This window comes from Hippocampus guttulatus, chromosome 1 (genome assembly GCF_054856545.1).
Source record: "Hippocampus guttulatus isolate MCC_2025c chromosome 1, RoL_Hgut_1.0, whole genome shotgun sequence".
Classification (NCBI taxonomy): Eukaryota; Metazoa; Chordata; class Actinopteri; order Syngnathiformes; family Syngnathidae; genus Hippocampus; species Hippocampus guttulatus.
In genome coordinates, this window is record NC_141261.1 from 21,285,655 (window position 1) to 21,307,053 (window position 21,399).

Sequence of the window (21,399 nt, forward strand, 5' to 3'; positions counted from 1 at the left end):
GGGGGGGGGGGGGGCAGTCTCCCTCTCACCATGCATAAACCGCACATTGATCCAGTCAGCATTTTCTGGGCTCCGGAGAAAGTACGGAAAATGCTGATACAAACATTGCCACAAAACAGAACTCACTCTGCGGTCAATCAAATATGAAGCCCAAGCTTCAAGGGATACTTCACATATGTATGCTATTTGCAGCAGTAAACAGTCAATATTTTGTCTATAATCAATTTGCTGACGTCAATATTTTTCCATGAACATTTAATAACTCTAAAACCGATTTTAAAAATAATATAGCTGGCCGTCATGTTCAATGAACACATCACTTGATCATTGTCACATGTACAGTATGTCAACATTGGATTCGGCTGCATAATGATATACACACACAGCTACATGGAATGGAGCATTAGCTCTGAAAGTTGAAGCCATATCGTTTCCAGCCATTTTGATGGTACAAAATACACTTTGAGGAACAAGTGGGACCAAGAAGTGGAGCAGACATGATGCCCGTTCGCTCGCAAGCCACACACGCATGGACAATGCTGGAATTAATCCAGCATGTCCTCTTAACTTGTGCGCATGATGAACAGAGCTTTGCTCCGGTGTCTCTAATATAAGAGAACGGGCTGCGCTTGAATTATGGACATAATGACCCACAAAGCGGCGGCCCGGTAGTCCAGTGGTTAGCGCGTCGGCTTCACAGTGCAGAGGTACCGGGTTCGATTCCAGCTCCGGCCACCCTGTGTGGAGTTTGCATGTTCTCCCCGGGCCTGCGTGGGTTTTCTCCGGGTGCTCCGGTTTCCTCCCGCATTCCAAAAACATGCATGGCAGGTTGATTGGACGCTCTAAAATTGTCCCTAGGTGTGAGTGTGGGCGTGGATGGTTGTTCGTCTCTGTGTGCCCTGCGATTGGCTGGCAACTGATTCAGGGTGTCCCCCGCCTACTGCCCGAAGACGGCTGGGATAGGCTGCAGCACCCCTCGCGACCCTAGTGTGGATCAAGCGGTTCGGAAAATGGATGGATGGATGACCCACAAAGCGCCACCTGCTGCAGGGATGGCAAAGGTTTGTGAGGATGCACACAGTTAAGCTCATCTTCCGCCCCGGGATCATTAAAAATACTCAGCACGGCATTGGTTTTTAATGTCACCTGCGTGACATGTCCCCTTTCAAACTGAAAATGACTCCTCTTCATTCTTGTTCGCTGCACATGCATGCTTGCCTGCCTGTTCTTGTGCTTGACAAAGCTTAAGTACACTTTTTGTAAAATATGTGGAATAACATGCCGGTGAACACTTTGTTTGCCGTTTCTGGGCATTGTTTTTCTTTGTGTTGTCCAGCAGTGAGTTTGCACACATTACATCTTATTGGGACCCAACAAGAACAAGGACTGTCTTGAAAATGTTGCCATAAAAGTGAAATATTTCAATATAGAAGTGTATTTTTCAGCTTTTATGCATTTTTCCAAGCTAAACTAATTAATTACTACCAATCAAGCCACACATGTAAAGTGAATGAAGCCTCCTTTAAGCTCTTCTCTGCCATCCTTTTTTCTATTCTTCGGCTTCACCTCCTTCACCCAAAAATGTAGTCAAAGCACCACTTTCAACTAGTCTTTGTTTTGTACAATAAGAGAGAAGCCGAGCAGATGGCTGAGAGGGCTGATCCAGATTGGAAGAGTGCAAAGGAGCAGTGAGGTTGCTACACAAAAGTCATGCTGGCAAAGGACTTTTCAAAGTAACCAAGAGGCAAAACAGTGACAAAAAGATATAGATTCAAGTTCTCAGTCAAGTCAGAAATTGAAACAGAGAGGCCGGTCGGAGCTGATTGGTAGACAACGAACGGGGCTGACGAGAGCAGGTGGAAAGGAAAAACGAGGAGACATGAGAAAAAAAAACAACAACAAAACAATACGACACGATATGAAACAAAATGAAATCTAATACAAATCAAGTCAACAAAAAATGGTACTTTTTGTTCAAGCCATCAGAACTTAAAATGGGTCCGTGGACAATACTAGCGGGCGCCCTGCTCCAGTGAGTGCTTGACTTTGTTCACATCCTTGATGGGTTCAATGCGGAGGACAAATGATGTGAATATGAATATTGCATTCATGATACAAAAGATATTATTTTTGCCATTGTCTAGTGTTGACAGAATTGTGCAAGCGAATGCTCATTTATGTGAAGTAACCTGAATATTTCCTCTACAAAACTGCACTCCTCCTTTTGTTTCCCCAGTTACACCAACATTTGTTTGGATCCTCACTTATCTTAAAGACGAACTTTTCCCCCCAAGCGAATATCAACGATTTCAAGGAGTGTGCGTGCCCAGAGGCTGTTTGCACATCCTACTCTGCATCTCCTTGCCACATTGACTAAAGATTCAAACAAGTCACTTTTCTAGCCTTCATGCAGCCTCCCTTCAATAGCTCTGTGTGGGGTCACACCTCAACATTTTTGTGACAGAGAGGGTACGAATAACTTTGGACAAGGAGCGTTGTGATTGTGAAAGTCTCCATTTTTTGTTTGTCATTTATTAACGCTTTGGACTTGATTTCCTAAATTTTTGCATGTGCAAAAAAGTGCAAACTTGCTTGCGTATGCAATGATAATGCTAACTGTATGCATCCCGGAACTGGTGCCTGTCAAAGAGGCAAAATTGCCAGGCAATTAATTTTGCACATTCTGTGAGGGGCATAAATAAATTGTTGAATTTAGCATGCACAAAGTCATTTATATAATGTGACATTAAGTGCAACCAGCACAAACCAGCACCCAAAATGATGGAAGCGTAGTGCAGGCAAAATGAGAGGCAGTGGGTTTCATCTTGTGTAAACGTTTTTGAAATCCCAAAAATAAAAATGATCAACCGTCTATTCGGCAATTCAATTTTAGAGCTTCTGAATGGTTGCAGGGCTGACTTGGAGCCAGTCACAAGAAGGTGTCATGCCATTTCAGAAAGACAGAATAGCTGTTGCCTCGCATTCAGTCAGTTTACCCTACAGACAATGGATAAAAGCAGTCGCGGGCTGGCATATGTCTGCCAAATAATGGTGTAATGACAGCCTCCAAAAGATCAATTTTCAATTTGAAAAACACATTTGACATGTAATCTCTGATCTTAGTGGGCTTTTTAGTGAGTATCAACAAAAAAGTTAACTTAAGGCTGTTCCTTACTTTCAAAATATTTCATTTATTAGAGTGGAATTGTTGTGGGCACTCTGTGAAGTTGCACATTTCCATTTTGTGTTTTTGTCTACTTCAAATGAATTCTCAGATTACAAACTGAAAGCTGCAGGTGCACCCGGGTATCATGTCACACTCTCCCAATCTGCACCTCTTTGATACGCTGTGAAAAAGCGACATCTTTGTCATCATCTGTGGTGAGTTTGTCTCCGAGATGACAGTGTGGGCTCTTTGTTCTGGCACACTTGTGACGGGTCAGCAGTCTCAGGCTGCGTCACCGATCAACACTGCAGGGTGGAGAAATCTCTGCAGCCAGCGCATATTGATATATACCGGTACATACAGTATTTCAACCAAAGAGAAAACACATTTTTGCTGCAATTAGTTCTGTTGGGATTAAATTACAGACTGAGAGCCGCTTTATTCAGATTTGTTTCAACAAAAAGTTATATTAAGGGTATGACTCTAATTAATAGGAAGTTTGGGAATTAAATTTAAAGAAAAGCACCTCTGGGGGAGAACAAGTTGCTCTCCATCATAACTTCCTCGGTGAGAGCAAATTCCCTTTTTAATTTAATCTGGCACAGCAGGATAAACTCTCAGGCTCCCGCTTGGATAGGCTGTGGTGTAAACAACTTCCATTTCTTGTTCTGACACCTTGAAGAATAAGCTTTTTCAAGTGACAGTAGCTGCCATCACCATAGCAACACAAGCAATCCTGAACATGGCACAACACGGATTAAACGATGATGGCGGAAAAAATAAAATGCAATTAACTAAAGCTGCTTTTTATCATTCACTGTGTGCCAGCCTTGCACGTTCTGCTTTCTCTTGCTTATATAAGAGAAAGGTCATGGCATATCTATTATTAAATGCCCAAGTCATAGGAGTGTGCATTATTAATAACTGTAGTGTCATCTGTAAACACACACACACACACGCACACACACACGCACACACACACACACACACACCAGGTGACTCTGAAAAGAAAATCAACCTGAGCACTCCCGATCAAGCTAAACCAAGTCAGGAGAGATGTCAAAATCCCCAATAAGCATTTCGAGAAGGAAAAAAAAAATCTAACAAACAGAGCTCGTCCGAGATATTTCAAAATCATGCCAAGTATTAAAAAGGTAATTCAGTCAAAAACCATACGCATCCTATGGGAAAGGTGAACAAATAGCCTTTGTTGTCTTGACATAATTGTGTAACGTTTGAGTGAGCCACCTGAGCTGTCAGCATGTCAGGCACATAAAAGCAGCACACAAGCACAAGCGCACTGTGAAAGCACTGTATGGGGTACAGCAGCGAGAACTCTGAGACACCCGCCCACCCATCCTGAATCAGCCGTTTCTGTGGTGACCAGAGCGGCGATGCGGTGCGGGTGTAGTGGGGGCGGGGGCGGGGGTGTAGTGCTCACTCAAAGTGAAGAGACAAACATTCCAAATCTGGTGGGAGCAGCATGAAGGCGGGGAAGGATTGATGGGGGGATGCTTGATAAAAAAAAACAAAAAACATGGCGGGTTCACTGGGGAGCTGCAACTGATTCCTCGACGTGACCAAAATGGTTGACAGGTTGACACTTGCAGGGCGCAGCATCCGCATCCCGAGTCGCAAAAACGGAAGGGCAACGTTCACTCACAGGGGCAGCCAAGATCAAGTGGGCCTGTAAAATATCATCTAGTCATGTGGACCCTTTTACTCACATCTCCTACCTCTCTTCTTGAACAGAAAAACAAGGCCGCATTCAAGTTTAAAAAGAGTCCACTCCTACAAGTTGCACACGCTGAAAGATGTTCCTTCTTTACATCCCATAATGCAACAGCACAGGAGACAAGAATTCTAAAATGGAGAAGTGGCTGATTTGTAATGTCATTTATATGCGAGATTAGAAACGAGTTCGAGCTCACTCGTGTTAATACCTCATGCAAGATCAAGCATTCAACAGAATAACAACAAAACATTCCACAGCAAACATACAACTGGGGCTCTTTTGGAATTAGGCAATCTTGTTCTAGACAAATTGCCTCTTGTCGATGCCACAGCAAAGAAGGATGACTGCAGTTATTCTCTTGTGCGTCTGTGACAAAAGGCTCACACTAATCTGAAGAAAAACAGGCAAAATCTGAAATGTAAACACCTCCTGATTTACAACTGTGTCCACACGCTGTGAGCTGCAATGTGTGTGCACATTGCTTCCAGTATTGCTGCCCGCCTAAAGCGCAACATTAAAAACAGCACGGTCTTTATGTTTCCCCCTTTGGTTTCTAAACAAGGCTGATAGCGGTTTGCAAAGCCACTGCTGAAATCGTTCCCACTCCACCCACTCGCTCTTTCAGGGACACATGGATTTCCACTGGGGGAAAGGGGATACCAGGCAGATTCGCTCCTATCAGAGGCCATGCTTTTCCCCACGTCCCTGTCGTCTTTTTCACATACCACTCAAGAGATACACAATCCTTCACACTCACGTGAACCCCCACCCCCCCCAAACAAACACCTCTTCCTTTCTCACCTTATGATAGACGCAGCTGTTTCATTGGGAAAACTTTCAGCAATGACATTTTCTAACTGGGGACAAGCTTGTAAATAATGAACATTTTAGTGAGAATGTCAATATGTACTCTTTGTTATCCGAAAGGCAAGTGAGCCTGAGCTTGGGGAAAGTGTCAAGATGCTGCTGAGACTCACCTGTTAGTGCGGCAGCTCCTTCTTCCGATCGACGCAGTGGGTTGAAGCGAGTCGCTCACACTGGACTCCTTCCCGCGGACCGACTGGCATGGCACCGCAACGCACTGGCAGTTTACGGTTCTCTCTCTCTCTCTCTCCTTGCAGTCTGGTAGACGACGAGGAGGCGTTCTGCCCGTGCTGGGGGCTGCAGGCTGTCATCAGTCTCTCTCCACCCCCACCCCCTTCTCTGTCTCTCTTTCTCCCTCTCACTGTATTTCGCTCTCTTTCACAGCTGGTAAAATGTGTTTACATTACGCTGTCACCATTTTCACATATCTGTGTGGATGTGATGGTTCGAAAAACAGTAACGGACAACTGTTACGGGCTTTGGTTTAAGTCTTCGCACTCACCTCCTGCTCCCCCCTTCGCACCTCGAACCACCAACCCATCCTCCCTCATCTCGCCAGCCCCTCAAAGCCTGTTCAAATGAATCACCAGCTATCAGCCAACCGTGGCAGTGACACACAGACTCGGATCAGCAAAACACAAGGACAGTCATACTTCGGTTTTCGACCATAATCCGTTCCAGAAGGCTGTTCAAAAACCGATTTGTTCGAAAACAGAAACCACACTCTTTTTATATAACAAAATCTTTATTGAACACGTCAGTTCACAATGGAACGCAACAAGAGGAAGCGTCACTTCACCTGTCCGTGCTTTCAAAATGCCATTTTCAGTGGCAGGCTTTGTCAGGCTACAAAGGATCAATCACAATTCTTCTCTCTTCCCCATCAGTGGGTTCATTTCATTTCACATCCTGGTTTGTTTATTTTGGAATATTTGATCAGTTCATAGTATGAGATCAGCCGTGCTTAATATGTGCAGCAATGAAAAATCAACAATAAGGATCACTGCTTTTAAACACTAGGATCAAAGGGGATACCAGGGCACCTGTATTGCATTTGGAGCAAGGGTGTCAAACTCATTTGACTTCATGGGCCACATTCACCCCAATTGAATCCAAAATTGGCCGGATCAATATATTTTTGGCTTGATAAGATAAATAAATGAGTACCGGTAGTCAATTTGTTCCCATTATTTTGGACAGACAGACAGACAGACAGATAGATAGATAGATAGATAGACAGACAGACAGACAGACAGACAGACAGATAGACAGATAGTTCCTTCAAAAAATGAATGAAGGAGGCCATAGACCATGCGTCACGTCTGCGTGCGAGCTGAAGCAGGTTTTGGATCCCAATAATCGCAGACGTCAACAAGATATCCGTAAAAAACAAAAATAGTTTAGTAATTACTATAAGCAGGGCTAACAAAAAACGCTTGCATCTAAAAGGCAAGGGAACAGAAATAGAACCGAGTATGAGAAAGAAAAACAACGTATTGGAAAACACGCGAGAAAAATCCAATGTGTAAAATAAAGGTCTGCCGAGCAGAGAAAATAGTACCGAAAAACTAGAACGAGAAACACGACGAGAACGATAGCAAACAACAGGTCAACGAGCGTGGAAGTGGCAAGGCAATAAACAATACTCCAACACAGGTGCACAACAGAAGAGTCCTTAAATACAGGGTCTCATAATTACAGATTGGCAGCAGGTGTGCTCCCCGAAGACCGCTCATGTCACCTGCTGGCCAGGCCGAAAAACAGAACCATGACACCATGGGTGTCAAACTCATTTTTGTTGTGGGCCACATTTTAGTTACCGTTTCCCTTGGAGGGCCATAATGACTGAAACCATATTTTTAAAAAGTCAGTAATAACGGTTTATTCAACTATTGTTTAAGTTACTGAAATGAGGGGTTTGGTTACAAGAAAATACTTACAATAGGTCTCTTATTTATTACATCGGAAAATTTAAAATTTTGGTTGGGATTTTAGCAAGCATCATGGAAGTGAACATGTTTGGTTTGCTTTCGCGGGCCACATAAACTGATTTGGTGGGCCAGATCTGGCCCCTGGGCCTCTAGTTTGACATCTACCATAGAGGTAAAGGAGGCATGAAGACAATGTCATCATCAGGGACGAGAGGGCAGACATTCTCCCACGCACCTTGGACACCATCCGTCGACAGGCAGAGAGGCGTGGAGGATATGTTCAAGTCAGGGAGCTTTATTTTGAAGATGAACGCTTGTGCATAAAGCAGTGAAACGTCTAACAGTTGGACAGTCAAAAGATTACAGGTCAAATGAAGTTCATGCGTCAAGGTTAGAGTACATTTTAGATTGATGCTGAAGTTTCCACAGAAAGCATGATGTCCCATCTAACATCAGCTAAGGCAATGATTCATTTTGGTGCTGTGAGTCCAAGAGACTAATGAGCCAACGTGCGGTTGGAGCAGTGCAAGATGAGGTCGATGGAGGAGGATGATAATGAGCCTTGATTAGAGTCTGCGTCATGCTAGATGACCTTTGGTTTCACCTGGCTACCACTTCTACAAGGCAGCAAGCACTTAACTGTGAAAGAGGGGCCTCAGATGTGCTGTGCATGGCAACACAATGCAAACAACTAAATACATAAATAATACATTCAGCAACTTTGTTGTTAGTCTTTCAGTTAAAATCAGTACAGATCATTTCCAATTTCTTCTGGGATTCATTTTTTATTTGTTTTCTTGGGTCCCCTGCCTACTCGTGACGTCGTCGCCACCTGTTCTTGTCAGCTCTGCTCTCCTCATGTCAACCAATCAGCTCTCTCCAGGCACTTGTGCCTTTGTTTCGGTGTGCCTCCTTCCCAGCGGGCACCATGACATCAATTTGATGTTGGCGATTGGTCAAAATGTTGACTTCCATGATAAGTTGAAGCATTTTGCATTGAGTGTGATTTTTTCTTTTTCTTTAGGGATGATAACAGACAAAAGACTTGGCAACTAGCACGAAGCCATTACAGTCTCAATCGAAATATTCACACACAAAATACATCAACCAACATCAGCCAATTGGTTTCAACCGAGTTGTTTGTCATCATAAACCAAAAGTCCCGCCTCACAGTGCGCTCTGAGACACTCATCAGCACACAGGTGTTTAGGGACGTGGCCAGATCCGGAAAGTCAGGTCCTCAACCAGCCCCCTTGTGTTGGTCAGCATTGCTAAAAGCATTTTGTTGGCATGTACACACATTTCACACATTATGGTGATAGTGTTTTTGTTTTTTGGTTTCTTTGCACAAGTTTGACATCGAAACATAATAAAACATCACAGCAATATTTGGGTGAAATTTCAAAGAACCTTAATATTGAAGTACTGTAATGTCAAAATAACATCAATAACATTTAACATGTATCAAAATGCTGTCAAAGGTTTAATGCCATTTTGATTGACAATTTTGACCAAATGATGATGACAATTTGATCTTAATGTTTGGTGTCATCGTGATGTTGAATTGACATCACATGTCTATTGGTATTTTAATTCCAGTTTCCTTTAAATTGTCTGTCTGTTCCCCATATTTATTTGCTCTTTGGGGTCTCATTTATTTCGTATTATGGATGTTTTTTTTATAACCTGAAGTTGGTTATCTTTTTGTCATAAATACATTTTCCATGAACTCTTGACTTCTCTTGCTTTTTTTGCCGGAACTCTACCACCACCAACCATCACGGTGTGTCAGAAATTAATGAGCCAGAAACTTGAATAGAAAGTTTGATGGCTGGATGAAAGTCAAATGCAAATATTCAGCGTGGTCATAGTCAGAGGCAACTGTTGGGCCATTGAGCCAAAATCACGAACGATTCAAACCACTGTCCAAGACTGTGAAAGACCTGCCATCTCGCTCTCAGAAAATACACATAACACAAAAACTAGCGTGTACAATACTTGTTTCCTTTGGGTGAAAACACATTTTGCTGTTGAAGTGTGAGCTTGTCTGCGTCACACTTGTTTTTTTTTTTTATAGATGACCCTCTACATAGAAACAAAACATATCCATTTCCAAGTCGCGCTATTTCCTGCCACTCAGGTGTGAATGTTTACAACTCAGTCGACTGTGCTGATGGTGTGATTATGTCCCAGTGTCCCTTTTCGAATTACCTGTCCATTCCCGTACATGTTTTATCTGGAAATGTCACCCTCTGTGAACTCATGGGGAACTAATAACAAAACGGTATATTTAGATCCAAACAAAATTGATCATTTTTGAAGTAATACTTTTGTCTAAAGGAGGTATACACACGAAATGCAATAGCATATATATATATATTTTTTAAAAATCCTCGTCTCACCCCTCGGGTGGTGTCCGTCCCTCATTCAGCTCGGGTCCTCTACCAGAGGCCAGGAAGCTTGAGGGTTCTGCGCAGTATCCTTGCTGTTCCCAGCACTGCACATTTCTGGACTGAGATGTCCGATGTTGTTCCCGGGATCTGTTGCAACCACTCATCTAGTTTGGGGGTCACTGCCCCGAGTGCTCCGACCACCAAAGGCACGACTGTCACCTTTACCTTCCAGTCTCTCTCCAGCTCCTCTCTGAGCCCTTGGTATTTCTCGTGTTTCTCGTGTTCCTTCTTTCTGATGTTTCCATCACTTGGGACCGCTACGTCCACTACAACGGCTTTCCTCTGCCCTTTATCTATGACCACGATATCTGGTTGGTTCGCCATTACCATCTTGTCAGTCTGGATCTGGAAGTCCCACAGGATCTTCGCTCTGTCATTCTCGACCACCTTCGGAGGCGTTTCCCATTTTGACCTTGGGGTTTCCAGTCCATACTCCGCACAGATGTTTCGGTAGACTATGCCAGCCACCTGGTTATGGCGTTCCATGTAGGCTTTCCCTGCCGGCATCTTACACCCTGCAGTTATGTGTTGGATCGTCTCAGGTGCCTCTTTGCACAACCTACAGCTTGGGTCTTGTCTGGTGTCCGCAAAAAGTCCGCAAACAGTCCAGGAGAAGCTGGAAAACAACAGCGAGCCACATAGATCAACATATACAGTACTGTACTCCATGTATACGGAATATTATTATAATTTTTTTTTTAAATGAATATGTTTGAAAAAATCCGCGATGCACCGAATCCGCGATAAACGAACCGCGAAATAACGAGGGATCACTGTCGATACAATTAATGTATCACTTCAAAACAACAACAATCAAATCATGTTCAAAGTTATCTTAATGGGGCTTCTTCCCGGAACTCTTCTCTTTCCTTCTGCTTTTTTCCTTCACAAAATCAAAATAAAAACGTTTTCCATCGTGACAGACACCAATATAATCAAGTCATTTGGTTAAATAAATAAATAAATTTTAAAAATGATTAAATAAAAACCTTAGTGTGCAATCGTTGTCTTCATTCTTGAATGCAGAGCTGTGTGTTGGGGTTGCGTCACCCCAGCGGAGCCGCAGCAAAGAGAAGGATGAAATCTCTGCACAGGAGAATTATCAGAGTGAAACAAGCCGAGGCGAACCCCCTGCCCAACCATTCAACAACTTTTGTGTAAGTGCTAGATTATGTTTATTTTTGCAACAGGGTAAATCTGATGCGTCCCCAGTTTTGCAGAAATTGTCCAGAGGCCCATCAAATTTTTGGCCACATAATTAAAGAGGAATGAGCTAATCTGGGCTGCTCATTAAGTGGGTGAGTGGGATGAGCTCAAAGTAGCGCAAATATGTGCTTACATTCAAAGGAGTGCCATCATTCATGTTTATAGTGCTTTCTTTTTGAATTGTATACAAAAGACAATGACACCGGATACAACCAAAATCCGTTCCAACTCTGCTTGCTATTTATATTTCAGTTATTTGATGCTAACAATAAGATGGCATTGAGATAAGACATCGTCAATCAGTTTCACCCAAAAACATTTCAGACCTAGGAAATACAGATGCTGCCTGACAAGATGCTTTTATTTATTTGTTGCTGTATTTTTGTCTGATACTCCGGATGCTTTCAAGACACACTTAGATGTGTCTGACCTGTAGCATGAATTAATAATTGAAAAACACTTTCAGTCAAGGGACGGATGACTACTATTTCCAGGCCTGCGCGTTTGTGTTTGGGGTGAAACAAGGCGCCTTCCATCAGCATTCATGCAACAGGAAATGGACACAACAGGGCTCAGCAGGCACTGTGAGATTGCATATACATAATGAACGAGGAAAGAACTCCCAGTGAACGCGTAATTAATTCCAAATCAAAACAATGCTGTATCGTCTACACTTCAAATGGCTATTGACTTCAACATTCATGCAAGAATTTAAAATGATGGTTCTATTTTTTTGGAACAATGTTTTATATGTGCATGTTTTCTGTGTTCATATTTTTGTTGCACTTTGGATTTCTGTATTCTCTTCTGCTTTGTGGACAGTTTGTGCACAACCACATTGTCCACTGAGATGTATATTTCTTAATTTGTTGCTTCTTTTATTCATAATTTTGCTGCTGTAAATTGGGAATTTCTCCATTGTGAGACAAATAAAGGTCTTCTTTTCTTAAATTATCTGATACCTCAAGACCTTACAATAGTTCCTGAGGTAGATGCCCTCTTTGTAAGTCCACAAAGAACTGAGTGGGCTGATTATGTATTGTCATATACAAAAGAAAAATGACATGTCTGCATGACAAAGAGTGGAATCAGGTTGCCGAGCAGATGGAGCAGTGAGCCACCCGAGCCTGTTCTCACTCCCCAGAAGTCTAATCCATCATCGTCTGATCCGTCTCTGCATACCTCTGTCTCTTTAAGGAAATGAAAGCTTAATTGGAAATTGTGTTAATTCTGTGGCATGGTAGAAACTCAATCCTGGCTTTCGTCTTCGCCCACTTCCCACCACTCATTCAATGCTCATGATTAATGTCCTCCAAACTCACTGGGCTACCAAATCGAACACACGATGAATGAACATCCATGAATCAGAATTGTGTTGCGCACTAAGAATAGTCTTGGATTAGTAGATGATTGTTGTTCCCATGTTCAACACTCAATGAATATTAATGTGATTTCAATAAACGCAGCAGAGCTTCAAACACATTGAGTGGCAAACTATTATTAAACACTCCCATATCCACACCAGAACAAATTTCTTGTGACCTTTCATGTCTGCAGCTTTTAATATTGTGTTGACCACCTAATACTTGCCGTTTACAATTCTCCCTACCTACCATTTTGTCAAAGCTCTCCTTTCTGCTGATGTTATTGAATCGGCAAAAGCCAGTATTATTTATTGCAGTGGCAGGCCATGCATTCGGTAGCTTGCCCTTCAGCGGGGACTTACTCAATTGAATCCACCTCTTTATACTACCACGTCAATATTGTAAAAAAAACCCATCAATATTATATGGAAATGCAGTGTAACAGTATGCAACTGTGCCACGGTGCAGTACATATCTGGCGCAGGCAACATTCAACATGAATATTTCGCTACGAAAATGAAGAAAACCTAAAAGAAAGTGTAAATAAATCATATTCACCAGAGATGCTGATTATTCCTGAATGCAGATCACTGTAGACATGTTTTGCTTGACCATCCAATCAGAGGATGGAAAAATGCTGAGATCATCAAAGTTCCAGCACCACTGGCCCTGTGAGGATGAAATTGTTAAAGAAGCAGTCCCATTCCTAATAGTTCAGGTCACGTTGGCCAGCACTACAGGTTCTGAAGGCCATATTAGTTCGACATGGCGGCACAAATACGCTGAAATATGACTGGACAAAAATCAATCAATACATAAATCATTGCCAAAATCGACACTTTGCTGCAGTGATCTTCTTTCCTCTCTTTTACATCCTTAGTGTGCTCAGCAGCCAAGAAGAGGACACTTCCATATTTGGACAGGACAGGGTTTCGGAACCCCAGCAATCACTTTCGGAGCTGATTAGGGATCAGAATCAGCTCCAGTGGGGCACACTGGACCAGTTTCTGATCCACCCAGCTGAGTCTGGCTCGGCCTTCAAGGTCAGTTTGGTTATCACTCGGTAATCAGGCACAATCATTCTACAGGCTCACATGCATCAGACTTCAGCTTCATCTCTTATCGGGGCATGTTTCTGTCAACAGGCTGTACAATACTCCAAAAGAGAAAGTATTGTCTGAACAAAAGGCAAGAAGAAAATGGGGTCACATTGATCGAAAGTGTTTGTTGTGTTCTGCTCTCATCATTATGCTGACGTTTGAAGTCCCACGATTTGTGTGTCTGTTTAACATATGAATGATGAGATTTGATAAAAAAGCAGTTCTGAAAAGTGGGTGATGAATATGTGTGAATCTGAAGCGGTTGTTGTGTGATCATGTGCAGATGAGTGTGTGGGAGGTGTGCGTGCGTGTATTTTGTGATGCCGCTCACATTTCTACACTGTGCACGACCAGGTCTGTTCTCTCGATACCTTAAACATTAAGGAGCAGCTGGGTTTAAATAAAAACAAGCTCAACTCTGCATTTTCGGTGTGTGTGTGTGTGTGTGTGTGTGTGTGTGTGTGTGTGTGTGTGTGTGTGTGTGTGTGTGTGTGTGTGTGTGTGTGTGTGTGTGCGCGTGTGTGTGTGTGTGTGTGTGTGTGTGTGTGTTTTAAACTGAGGACATGACTCTCCACGCACTTGACAGGAGTTCAGCCATCTACACTTGCACAGTGGATTTATCACCGTAGCAACCAGAAAGATGTTGAATCATGTCATGGACTGCTAATTACTTTGCAATTCTCATGAACAATATGATTGGGGAGTCAGAAAACCAAGCACAATTTGTTGTGTACATGTGCGCGGCTGTGTACATTGAACTTAAAAGACCACGGTAATGAGAGAAAGAAACAGGCAAGATTAAGACGGATCAGTGGATAGAATGGTGAAGACAGAAGAAAGTACGGTAGTCTGGTTGCATTGGATGTCCTTTACATATACATACAGTACACATATGTATACATATACATACATACACACGCACACACACATATGTCCATCCATCCATTTTCTAATTCGGTTATCCGCACAAAGGTCAAAGGCGTGCTGGAGCCTGTCCCAGCTGTCTTCGGGCAGTCGGCGGGTACAACCTGAACTTGTTGCCAGCCAATTGCAGGGCACACATAGACATACAACCATTCGCGCTCACACCCACACCGAGGGACAATTCAGAGTGCTCCATTAACCTGCCATGCATGTTTTGGGAATGTGGGAGGAGATCGGAGTACCTGGAGAAAACCCACACAGGCATGGGGAAAACATGCAAATTCCACACTGCGAGGCTGACGCGCTAACCAGTTGATCACTGGGCCTCCATATAGATATAATGTGAGTATTGAGTTGCAAAATAACCTTTTGGGTTTTCTCCTTTGGCCATGTAAGCCTCCAGGAAATGGACGTGAGGATGCAAAAGTTAATTGGTTTGTGCCCATATTTTTGGGGTGTTTTGCTGCCATGTAATTTGTAAAGTGGCCCAAAGACTCAACAAGGTCACTCAGCATCTGAACAGCCGTCAAGTGATGACTGCATGTCCAGGATGAAACGTCTGTCTGGCGAACCGGCCAGCTGTCTTAGTGTCAAAATGAAGGGAACGCTCACGCACGAGATGTGACACTATCCATTTGGGGTCTTGTCATATATGTCATGTATACTATCGCCACTCACTTCCTGCGTAAAAAAAACTATGGAACTGAATGCCTGAATGGAATTTTTGCATATGTGTTTCTAGAGGGGTTTTTTGGTGCTGATTTGGAATCTGCCTTTGTTTAGTAAAGCCGTTTAAAAAAAACAGCGTTAAAAATACATTATGGGACACATGAAGCCGTCTGATTAAAATTTGCTGTTGAAAAGTGTTATCTACAAGGCTTCATTGTATGATGGATTAAGTTCCCCTGTGAGGCTATCTTCTCTGCATGCTGGTGAGTGGAAAAAAAAAGAACATGATGTCTTTTTTGAGTGGGGGGGGGGGGGCAGGAGTTACCTGCTGACGCATCCACAAGGATGGCAATGAAAAAAAAAACGAGAGACGGTTTTGCGCCGGCTGTGACCCAGCAGGAAGTGAGTCTGAGCAAAGTGTTGCTTTCGCTGCGGCAGGCACTCGTCAGAGGTTATCTTGAAAGAGCACTGTCCTGGAAAAGAGCTCGCATTTAATCACGAGCTGAACAGTAGAATCTTGTCGAATCAATACTGATGCGGCGTGAGCGTTGCCATACGTCAGTAAACAGCTCCCACTGCTGGCATAGATGCTGCAGGTACATGATGCAGCAAAGATCCACCATTTTATGTGAAACGACAACGCATGAGGTGTTTTTCTTTTAATGGGACTTTGCTCGTGTTCATTCAATGAAATGCCAATGCGGATTGAGGAACGGATGACCGATGATACCTTTCCAAATGGAAGGCATTGACCACCTCGACACCAGCTGCTGTTATTTTTGTTCTGATGATGTATACAGTATCAGTGTGTGGAGTGTAATGTGGGGGCCGATGTGTGGAATGTGCCATGTCCTGGTTGCAGTGTTCCCTTCTCTCTACCGGGAGAGCATCACACTCTTCCCACTCGTTTGTCCTTTAGAAACTTCACTCATCTTCATATGCAAAAGCAGTATTAAAAACCCATCGGGGATCATGGAGTTTTGCCGCATGCACCCAACCTGAAATGAAAATGTTCATAGCCAAACCAATGAAGGAATACGCAACAGGCTGATTATCCACATTGATAAAAGCTGAAAAACGGTGACTCTGCCCTGACGAGTCAGGCATGAAAATGTCCAGTTTTAACAAATGCTGGAAAAGTACAAAATATTCATCATGGTAATTTTAGTTTGCACTGGTATAGAACTGTGCAGTACTTCCGATTCACACTAAAATTCTCTCCAGCCCTGGAACAACGACTGTATACGATCGGGGGAGGAACCACTAGAGGGCAGCAAAGGCAGGATTGTATTTGAGGCCCTTTAGGTAGTGTGCTGGCTAACACAACAGTATACTGTTTTGCAAAATCTTCATCTGCATTTTCCTCTAACTCTTCACCAATCAGGTACGTTAAAATGAGCATAGACGGCCGCACTCCTTGTGCCTGTGTGGGTTCTCTCTCTCTGTGTACCTCACCCTCCCACTACGGACCACGCCTGCTCGATTCACTGAAGACGAAATTGTCGAGAGGCGGAAATGCGAGTGTAATATGTATGATTGATACATTTTTGCTTGATTTAGGAGGAGTGTAATCAACATTTTCCATGTCCCATCACCGACCAGTACAGTGACAAGGCAAAGTAATGACTGGTTTTCTCAGCCGAGTGTCAGATTGGACCAGAATGTTTCCCACGGGTCAGCCGACGGCAACCACACAACCCCCTTCCCCGCGATGCTGCAGGCCTTGAGCCTAACCCTGACAGCAATCATGACACAAGTCATAGAGGTAGAAAAAAGCAGCAGAAAGAAATAAAATTGTAATGAGGCTGAAGATGGCAACATGCCACTGAGTGAGAATGACCCGGTACAACGTTAAGTCCGTGACAGGCCTATGAGAGTAACACATCCATAAGCCCCAAATCTCTTTAATACAACACCCATTAGGAAAGTGCTGAGCTCTTCAACAGCTTAGATGCTTCACCACTCAGCCTGTGCTCTATATACTCTATATACACTTGAGCCTGCACCAACATAAAAGGCTACATTTACAGGCCCATTTAAAAAGCTGCTACATTCTGCGCACGAAAATTACATTCAGAGAAATACACGTGAGTGATATACTGTCCGTAGCGTCTCAGCCTTTTAAAACATTCTCCCTTTTATTCTCACTCTCTCTCCGTCTCTGTAGCAACCCACTTCTTCCTTGACCATCACGCTCGGGTTTTATGGTTTAATGAAAGTGGTACAGTACAATATATGTCAGAAAGGTTGGCAGTTTGCCTTTGTGCGGGTGTGCGTGGCCACCACCGTATTTTAAAAAAAACATTTTTTGGGGGATGATCCATTCCAAATTTGGTTTGGTCGCACCGTGCGTGTGCGGTGGCTCATAAAGGCCTAATAACAGGACGTGTTCTGCAATGTTGCCCCAACTTGCTTGAGTGATGCTGAGCAGACCGGGTAGGTTTATTACCTTGAGATGTGAATAAAAGCTTGAATTGTGGAGTACACCCTGTCATCTGTTGAGCTTTTTTTTTACACAATACGACAGAAAGTACTGACTGTTGGCCAATTAATAAAGAAAGCGAGGAACACAAAAGAATCCAAGAAAGAACTCCAACTCATCTCTTCAATAAAGGAAAAAGGGTCTGTTAAATGGTCTACTGCAGGGCTGCCCAAGTCCAGTCCTCAAGAGCACTTTTAGAACCTGATTTAGATTCAAAAATCAGCTCATCGTCAAGCTCTGAGAATCCCGACAATGTTCCTGGTTATTTGAATGATGTGTTTTGGAGGAGGGAGAAATCGAAAACAAGCTGGATGAGGGCTCTTCAGGATGGGTTTCCTTCCAAAAACACGCATGGCAGGTGAAAAAGGAACATTCTAAATCAGGGGTGTCAAACTCAGGTCCTGGAGGGCCGCTGTCCTGCATGTTTTCCAAGTCTCCCTGTTGCAACACACCTGATTCAAATGAACAGGTTCAATGTCAGGCTTCCGCAGAGCTTGCTGATGATCTGATGATCAGATGATCAGATCATCTGCAGAAGCCTGACATTGAACCTGTTCATTTGAATCAGGTGTGTTGCAACAGGGAGACTCGGAAAACGTGCAGGACAGAGGCCCTCCAGGCTCTGATTTTGAGACTCCCTGCTCTAAATTGTCTCTAGTTGCGATTTTGAGCGCAAATGGTGGTTTTTCTATGTGTGCCCTGTGACTGGCTGGCAACAAAGTCAGGGTGTACCCTGTCTACTGCTGGAAGACAGCAGGGATAGGCTACAGCACGCCCGTGGCCCTTGTGAGGATGAAGTAGTTCAGGAAATGGATGGATGGATGGATGGATGGGAAATATTACTTTGGCTGCTTTACGATTCAGTTTTAGTCAAACTTTCTGGATTGGATACCTCCGCCGTATTTCTCTGCTTTTGGTTGAATGGGATGAACTTGATATGTGGAGTTTGACCCAATAGAAGGCAGGTACACGTCTTGATAAGTTCATCTGAAAGTGAAAGCAGATACTTCGATTGAGAGTTTGAGCAACCAAACAACCAATATTTACTTGAGGAGGTTAAAACGCAAAGAAACCCAAAAAGTACAAATGTATAGAAGTTGTGTTTGACATGATAAATGTCTCTTGCTGTGCAAAGTGTTTGTTTGAAACGGCTCCGAGCAAGTGCAATTAATTCCTTCATATATTGATGAGTGGTCAGTTCTGTTTGCAGGCATGGCTGGATTAGATATTAAACGTGGCCTAAATCACTTTGTGCTGACGGATTTGGAAAGTGATAATCCAAAGCGCGCCTTTTAAAAGGCTGACCGTCGCCACCGGGGTCCGATTGTTGCAAGGTCCCTCTCCGTCACGTTCCCGCAACAGCCAGAAGAAACACCAGTGAAGGGCAGATCGCGACCGCCAGCTGCAACCATGAACGGCACGGAGGGACCGTATTTCTATATCCCCATGGTTAACACCACCGGCATTGTCCGGAGTCCTTACGAATACCCTCAGTACTACCTTGTCAACCCGGCAGCCTATGCCGCTCTGGGCGCCTACATGTTCTTGCTCATCCTGCTTGGCTTCCCCATCAACTTCCTCACCCTCTACGTCACCATCGAGCACAAGAAGCTGCGGACCCCTCTAAACTACATCCTGCTGAATCTGGCGGTGGCGAACCTCTTCATGGTGTTTGGAGGATTCACCACCACCATGTACACCTCCATGCACGGCTACTTTGTGCTCGGGCGTCTGGGCTGCAATCTGGAAGGATTCTTTGCTACCCTCGGTGGTGAAATCGCCCTCTGGTCCCTGGTGGTTCTGGCTATTGAGAGGTGGGTGGTGGTCTGCAAGCCCATCAGCAACTTCCGTTTTGGAGAGAACCACGCCATCATGGGCTTGGCCTTTACCTGGCTCATGGCTTGTGCTTGCGCCGTGCCTCCCCTCGTCGGCTGGTCCCGTTACATCCCGGAGGGCATGCAGTGCTCCTGCGGAGTCGACTATTACACCCGGGCCGAGGGTTTCAACAACGAGTCCTTTGTGGTCTACATGTTCGTCTGCCACTTCCTCACTCCGCTCACCGTCGTGTTCTTCTGCTACGGCCGTTTGCTCTGCGCCGTCAAAGAGGCCGCCGCCGCTCAGCAAGAGTCCGAGACCACCCAGAGGGCTGAGAGGGAAGTCACCCGCATGGTTGTGCTCATGGTGATTGCCTTCCTGGTATGTTGGTTGCCCTACGCCGGCGTGGCCTGGTGGATCTTCACACATCAGGGCTCCGAGTTTGGACCCGTCTTCATGACCATCCCGGCTTTCTTTGCCAAGAGCTCCTCCATCTACAACCCAATGATCTACATCTGCATGAACAAGCAGTTCCGCCACTGCATGATCACCACCATGTGCTGCGGGAAGAATCCCTTCGAAGAGGAGGAGGGCGCTTCCACTACTGCCTCCAAAACCGAGGCCTCGTCTGTTTCCTCCAGTTCCGTCTCTCCCGCGTAAAAGGGCCGTCAAGCCAGAGCAACGTGGTCTGCTGTCCAAGAAGAAGAGTTCGACTCCCCCCCCTCCCAGGACACGACCGAAGGCTACCGTCGACTTAAACAACTTCCTTTTTTGTATTTTGACAAACAAGTTGGTTCACCCTAAAGACAGTTGCAGGAAAGATCAGCCCATTACAGAGTTGTTCCTGTTTGTACACAACATCCAACGCTACTATCTATGAGATTGTTTCCCTTAGATTGAGGGAAATCGATTTGAATCTTTAACAGTTGGATCCTATACGATACCGGCTTATCTTTGAATGTAGAGGCATGTAATCAAGGCAACGTAAAATAAAACGCACTTTGCAAATGACTCATCACGTTTATGTTTTACTTACTATTGGAATGGATCACAGAAATGATGATGTAGTTTATTGTTGAAAGGAATAAATGGGAATGCCATATTCCGAATACATTGATCTACAGAGTCAATTTCTACCTTCCAAGGGCACGAAGTGCACATCAATTACAGGCGTGTACGTCACACACATTTGGAGTTGCATCTTAGCACACTCACGGGTCACCTTGGATTTAGAACTTGTTCTGGCTGGGGGATTATTTATCGTTAGTCATAATACATTGCACGACTCAACACCACCTATCATGATGGGTATTGATGTTGTTGAAGTAAAGGTGACACTAATTAAAGACTTTCAGGACAAAATGACGAAAATAATTGGAACAAAAAATATCAAGTCCTTTTCGGATAAAATGCTTCCAAATAATGGCCAAGTCCAACTCGCAGTTAGCAATGTGATTCTGATTCAAGTTCCTTGTTTGAGAGAGCGCCATGCTGGAGCATTATGACCTTCATGTGTTGCCAAGGCAACCGCCATGAAAATGTATCTGGCCTGGAATACAGATCTGCTCCGTGAGCTTTTTTTTTTAAAATTGACTATAGATGATACCCAGCCCCTTTAAAGAATGTTATTTGTGCTTTTACAAAACAATAAAGATCAGTAAGATGAAGTCCAAACGAAATTAATCGAATT

General features: G+C 43.9%; 2 protein-coding genes across 3 annotated transcripts in view; one reads left to right on the forward strand and one right to left on the reverse strand.

Annotated features, from left to right (window-relative positions):
- LOC147210941 (prickle-like protein 2) overlaps positions 1-6,028 on the reverse strand; it is a 42,154-nt gene extending 36,126 nt beyond the window's left edge. The window contains exon 1 of one of the 2 annotated variants that reach the window (XM_086118783.1): positions 5,879-6,028. The gene's annotated coding sequence lies outside the window, so the exon portion shown is untranslated. The remainder of the gene's footprint in view (positions 1-5,878) is intronic. The other variant, XM_086118776.1, reaches the window with a different exon arrangement.
- A 13,170-nt stretch (positions 6,029-19,198) lies between these two features.
- Positions 19,199-20,826, forward strand: LOC147210942 (rhodopsin). Its single transcript, XM_086118794.1, has one exon. The coding sequence runs from the start codon at positions 19,305-19,307 to the stop codon at positions 20,367-20,369; it is 1,065 nt and encodes a 354-aa protein (XP_085974920.1). The 5' UTR covers positions 19,199-19,304; the 3' UTR covers positions 20,370-20,826.
- Positions 20,827-21,399: the final 573 nt, after the last annotated feature.

Coding starts and splice junctions, on each gene's coding strand:
- LOC147210942 (XM_086118794.1), top strand. CDS start 19,305: ATGAACGGCACGGAGGGACCGTATTTCTATATCCCCATGGTTAACACC.